Source organism: Mastomys coucha, unplaced genomic scaffold, assembly GCF_008632895.1.
Source record: "Mastomys coucha isolate ucsf_1 unplaced genomic scaffold, UCSF_Mcou_1 pScaffold13, whole genome shotgun sequence".
Lineage (NCBI taxonomy): Eukaryota > Metazoa > Chordata > Mammalia > Rodentia > Muridae > Mastomys > Mastomys coucha.
The window spans coordinates 5,992,567-5,999,065 of record NW_022196895.1 but is presented as its reverse complement, the minus strand read 5'-3'; the positions used below and the strand labels follow the sequence as shown (position 1 = coordinate 5,999,065).

Below are 6,499 nucleotides of genomic sequence, written 5' to 3'. Positions count from 1 at the left end.
TGTCTTTCTTAAGGTCCTGTATCATCGTCCTGATAAGTGATTTTAGATCTGAATCTTGCATTTCCGGTGTGATGGTGTGTCCAGGCTATAGTGGGAGAATTGGGTTCTGATGATGGCAAGTGACCTTGGTTTGTGTTGTTTATTTTCTTACGCTTGACCCCCGCCATCTGGTTAACTCTAGTGATACCTACCCTTGCTAAATCTGACTGGAGCCTGTCTTTCCTGTGATCCTGGTTGTGTGAGAACTCCTCAGAGTCAAGCTGCCTCTGTGATCCTGTGGTTGTGGGATCCTGGGATCCTGGGCTTGCTAGATCACCTGGGAGTGTGGCTTTCTCTGTGTGTTGTGGGACTGGCTGCAGAGCTTGTGCCCAAGGTTTGCTCAGAACACTAACCCAGACAGACCCAGAAGGAACTGGAGTCACTAGGCTGGCAGAGTTCCTATGTGCCTGGTCCTGCTGGTCCCAGTTACTCCCAGTGTTGGGACAGATGTTGGTTCCTGCTCACCTCTGGTCCTGGATGTGTCAGAGTGCCTGGGATTGGAGCTTCCTCTGGGTGTTGTGGGACTGGCTGCAGCAGGTTGGGTACTTTGTATCCCAGGAGTTTTGCTGAAAGTAGACAAATAAGGCAGGTGGTGCTGTGATGTATTGGGGATTTGGTTTTTGTTGCTGAAAGTGACACCTGCCTGTCAAAATAATGTCAGGCAGTAAGGAGAGTTGTTTGCATGATTTGATTTTCTTCTTTTTATTCTAACCCCGAATTACCCAGATGGAAGTCTACTAACACTGCTTTCTAAACATTTGACAATGTCTCTTTAGCATTCAGTTAGCTGTCATGGCTATAAAGTTCATGTTGCCTATCAAAAGCTGTTGCCTTGCTCAAGTTCTACATAGAACTTGAACTTGTGCAGTTACTAAAAAATGACAATCAAAGGGTACCTGTTTCCTGAAGGTAATCTCTGCAAAAGCCCAGTCTTTTGCTTCAGAGTACAGTGTGTCTTAACAGAGGAATACTTCCATTTATGAATTAGTATGAATTTAAGCATATTAGCCAATTTTAATTGATCAGGGCTCGAGAAATAGGTACAGTGGATTCTCAACTTAATTTTAATCCATAAAACTAAGATGCCATTAGTCCACTACATGCTGCAGGCTTCCTGTGATTCCCCATAAAGAAGGTGGGCACCTTCGCATGGAAGAACAAGACACATTCCAGTGTGGCCCAGTGTCCTGTTCTGTTAGCAGTTGTGGCAGAGCTCTTGCTAAGACATGTTTCCTTTTTGTCTGATCTTAGAAAACAGTAATGTTGTATTTTCGTTAGGGTTTCTATTGATGTGCTAAAATACCGTGACCAAAAGCAATTTGGGGAGGAAAGGGTTTATTTCAGCTTGCTTAAGTGTCCCAATCATAACCTATCTGTAGGAAATTCAGGGCAGGAACTCAAGGCAGGAGCCAGAGGCCATGGAGAAACAATACTTACAGACTTGCTCCACATGGCTTACCTAGTGTGCTTTCTTACAGCACCCAGGACCAACAGCTCAGGGTAGCACTGTGGCGCACAGTTTGCTGCATCCTCCCACATTGATCACTTACTAAGAAAATGCCCATACACATTCCCATAGACCAATCTGGTAGGGGCACTTCCTCAACTGAAGTTGCTCTCCTCTAAATGACTCCAGCTCGTATCAAATTGACAAACACTAGGTGGCAAGCTCTGCTTGGTGGAACTTTAAGTGTTGTGTAACTATTGTCATCTTGTTTTCTAGCATCCTCCAGGGCAGACATCAAGGAAATACAGCTCCTGCTCCACGATCTTCCTAGATGACAGCACAGTCAGTCAGCCAAACCTCAAGTATACCATCAAATGGTGAGTATGCAGACTTCTTTGTTTTTCAGTTGGGGGGGTGTGTTTGTTCGTTTTTTGGTGTTGTTTTGAGACAAGATCTCTAGTTCTGGCTATCCTGGAACTACCTATAGACCAGGCTAGCCACGAACTCACAGAGATCTTCCTTCTTCTGCCTCCTAAGTTCTGGGATTAAAAACATGGGCCACAATGTCTCTCAAGTTATTTTTTCAAGGTTATTTTTGTTTTATGTATTATGGGTATTTTGCCTGCATGTATGTTTGTGCATTATGTGCCCTTGGAGGCCAGAAGCGGGCCTATGACCCTCCGGGACTGGAGTTAGAGAATGTTGTGAGCTGCTATGTGATTGTTTGGAATTGAACTCTGGGCCATCTATAGGAGTAGCCCGTGCTTGTAACCTCTGAGCCATTTCTCCATATGTGTTCACTGTGGCCCCAGAGTGTCCAGACTTCCCACTGTCACTGTTGCCAAGCTGTTTATTGAATGTGAGAGCCACTGACACTTGGAGATTGTTTATTAAAAGTGATGGGTTATTTAGAATATTTGGGCATGTTTATCATATACATTGAGAGAGTAGCATTTCACCTTATTTTAAATATTGATGACCAAAAATATGTCCATTGGTTTGTGTGTATACATGTGCAATTTTGCCCTTTCAGTTGTGAAGTTATTCCTGCACAGTGCCAACAGTATTTTGACTAGTAAATGAAATGATACTTTCCCCCTTCAGTCCTAGATGGAGTCTTGAGCTAATTAATGCCTAGAGTGGGATGGTCTAACCAGGGGCCTCAGGTCCTTGTCTTAAAATGGACTTAGAGGGAAGAAGAGGGAGGCTTTGGGTCGCATCATTTTTTCTTTTTTTCTTTTTGACTCACTTTCCTTGTTTAAAGAAGGAAAGGGCACTGGTTTTCTTGTACTGTCCTTCCCCCATCAGCACATAACAACAGCAACCCTTGGAAGGCGTCTCAGAGAACTTTACAGCTTGACTGAAAGTCTCAGATATTTTATCTCTGTTTCCTTATGAAAGTTCACATCTAATAACAACTCATTTTAGCACATAAAGAACTTTATGAACATAAAGAACATAAAAAATTACCACCTATAAACTTGTTTTCATGGGCCAAGTGTACTGAGTTAGAGGCACTGTATAGGATTTGTATGTGACAGTCACTGACTCAGTCTAGGCATTGAGGACTGTCACTTAGTGTCTTAGTCCTGTAAGGGGGAAATGGAGGCCACTTCTGTATGTATGCTTTATCACATAGGGTTCCTTTGCCTCATTGCCCCAGCATGGGATGATGGCCCATGAGCATAAACCCAGGGAAACTGGGAAGAGATGCATTATACATAGCACATAGTATAATTATGTGAGTGACTTCACTAAATCCATTCACTTCTTAGGATGGAGCTCACTGCTAGAAAGTGGACAGTGTGGAACCTTTTAGAAGTACATAGAGCTTGTGAATAAAAGTGAAAAGGTCTGAAGATGTTTGTGCCATGTGGTTCGTGACAGCTGCTCAAGCTCTGAAGGAGCCTGAAGTAAAAGCTACCAGCTTCTATTGAACCCTAGGTCTTCTTCCCAGTAGCAAGCCAGAGATGAAAGAGAAGGATGGAGAATATCCAGAGTAGCAGGTAGAAGAAAAGGACACAAACCATGTACTAGTCAAAAGTTCTGATCTGCTATCTGAACCTGAAATATCTGATTCAGAATATAGGGTCTATGATAGGGCTAAGAATTTATGGGAAGATACACCGAAAACAGTATTACCTTAACTCTGAAGCCATTTTACTTGAGTCATAGACCCCCTCATCAGCTCAGATCCTTAATGATTTAGGAGGAAAGATCGGTTACTTGCTCTTGGTCCTGTGCCAAGATCTGTTCTAGTTCAGTCTCAGTAGATGCAGTACACACCTCAGAGTTGGCTTAAGTTTTTGCTGTCACGCCTCCTGTAGTTACTACCTCTGGTAGTCTCTTGAAGGGTATTTTTGTTCTCTGGAAACCAAAGCACATTGCAGTCCTACCAATGGTCTGTGATTTTAGAGGCAAAAAAACAAAAACAAAAACAAAAAACTTTGAGGCATTTTTTTTTTTTTTTTACATTTGAAGTAAGACAAAAGGAGTAAAAAGAATTTTAGATAATTATTTTTTTAAAGAAGAAAATAATTTTTAAAAGTAACCAGTCTACTTGATCATGATGAAAACTATGCCATTTTATATTCAGAAGGAAAAGGTTTTATGAAAATGTTCAAGGTGAATGTCAGTGAATCTGTAGTGAAAGGACCCGTCTGGGAGCACAAAGACACTTGCAGTCTGCTTTGGGAACCCACCTACCAAGCCATCCCAGAGTAAATAGGATGCTCTATAACTACAAATTGCACAGAGATTTGTAAGCCTGGTGTGAATTAATTACCAAACAGTATGTATAATTTAAATATTCAGTCACAGAGAATGATTCAGTTACTAATCAACAATCAAATTATGAAATATAGCTAGTATCTTTTAAAATCAAGTTTATTAGCAATATTTCCTAAGGATAAGAAAAAAAAAGCAGGAACAACTTGGCTATCTAAGCATAGGATGCCAGCCTCTTTGTTCACACACACATATAAATAAAAATAATAACTGAATGTCTCAAACTGATAGTAGTTTTGGGGGGTCAAAAGATTGGTTTTTGGTTTTCTGTGTTTTGGGGTGTGTGTGTGTGTGTGTGTGTGTGTGTGTGTGTGTGTAGTTTATTTAGTGACATATCTTTCTATGTACCCATGCTAGCCTCAAAATCTCAATTCTCCTGCTTCCCAAGTATTCATCACCCTTCTTGGGCTAAAAAATAGTATTTTAAAGTTACTCTCCCCTGTACTGGGAATCAAATACAGGGCCTTACACATGCTAGGCAAGCACTCTTCCACTGAACTACATCTCACCTCAGGTTTTTTTTTTTTTATGCTTTCTAAACTTTCCAAAGTTCTATGGTGAGTATATTGTATTTTATATTAGAAAAGAAAATTTGAGGAAATGAATGTTTATTTACATTCATGTATTTGAAAATTTTAGTTTTAAAACAGTTCTTTGGGTAAGTCACAGCACCATTTTGGGACATGAGTGGCAGGGCTGAATAGCTTGCTAAGACAGGTGTGAGAGGAGTGCCAGCCACTGGTTGCACTACTTGTTATTCTTTCTGATAGCTATAAAAACAACTAATAATTTGCTAACTGAGTAGGCCGGGAATTGCAGACTCCTAAGTAGGTTGAATTTGTAGTACTTTTATATAGTGCCTGCATTTTAAAAGTGAGGAAAGCTTAAAATCTGATGGAAAAGCTGTAAGTACCCCGTTACTCTGTTATTTCCAAAAATAATCTAAAAATTCTGGGAGTGTACCAGAGTGCCGTAATATGGAGTATAATCTTATCAGCACTCTGGATGAAATTGGGCTTTCAGATGGACTGTGTGGCTTTTAATTAAATTTATTTGCCTGATAGTGCCTAGTAGATAAAATGATAAGTGTGTTTATGGAACATTGAATTCTTGTGTTTTATTTTACAGTGTAGCTCTTGCGATATATTACCACATCAAAAACAGGTATGTGGCCACTTGATTGTGTTCTAAAAGTATCACACAATATCTTACTATGTTCTTCCTGTATATTCTTGTGCATGTTTTCATAGGGCTTGTAAATGTTAATACACCAGAGTTCTAGGTAAAAGCTGAGCAACCTCTGGACCAGGGAAACAGCTATATGGTGTATGGTAGGATCAGACTTCTTGAAAAGACTCAAATTCTTTTTTTTTTTTGGGTTACTCATTTTCTCTGCAACTTAACTACGCATTCCATGTTTTATAACATGTTAGATTTAATTTGAATTCAGTTGGTGGAAATTTTGACATGCAAAACAAAACAAGGTAGAAGCTCCCTGATAAAAGTGCATCTTGCAGTGTTTCTGTTAGTTTGAAAAGTGAGGTAAAACTAAATTTTTTAAGCCTACGTTAAACATAGTAATAAGTATTTAAGGTGGCTCTGTAGAGGTGAGTTAAATAAGAGCTCTGTGACAATATAGGTGGCACCTAGCACCTATATTGTGTTCCCTCAATAATGACTATAATTCCAGCTCCAAGGAACATGATACCCTCTTTTGACCTCCATATGTGAGCATACTGTCATACAAGTAGGCACTTTAAAAAAAAAAGAGGGGGGTGCAGAGAAATGTGGGCCTGAAAGAAAACTAGATAGATAAGAGATACAGTGCTCTTGCAGAGAACCTGACTTTGGTTCCCAATACCTGTATCAGGCAGCTCAAAACCTCAAAACTGCACCTCTAACTTCTACAGAACCAGTGCTCCAACTTCTACAGAGCCAGTGCACTCACATGCATACACATACACACTTTGTGACATGCCAGAAACATAATGAAAAATAATAAAAACAAAATTTAAAAGGGAAGAAAAGGTTAATAATTATTTTATTTGCTAACTTAATTGAGCACCAAAACTTTTGGGCATTAACCCCATATCTATAATCCCTCTTTTTCAAACATGTTTAACCTAGTAGTAAAGACTCTAAAAGATATCTGCAGAGAACTGAGTATAGAATCTTTCAGTTTTGACCACATGTACCAAACTTATTTTCTTTTTTTTTTTTTTTTTT

General features: G+C 39.7%; 1 protein-coding gene across 5 annotated transcripts in view; it reads left to right on the top strand.

The window, feature by feature from the left end:
• The window catches only part of Ccny (cyclin Y), a 134,333-nt gene that overhangs the window by 88,789 nt on the left and 39,045 nt on the right, over positions 1–6,499 (top strand). For all 5 annotated transcript variants that reach the window (XM_031364943.1, XM_031364942.1, XM_031364944.1 and 2 more), the window contains 2 exons: positions 1,763–1,863; positions 5,402–5,437. In XM_031364943.1, coding sequence (XP_031220803.1) covers positions 1,763–1,863; positions 5,402–5,437 — 137 coding nt within the window. The remainder of the gene's footprint in view (positions 1–1,762; positions 1,864–5,401; positions 5,438–6,499) is intronic.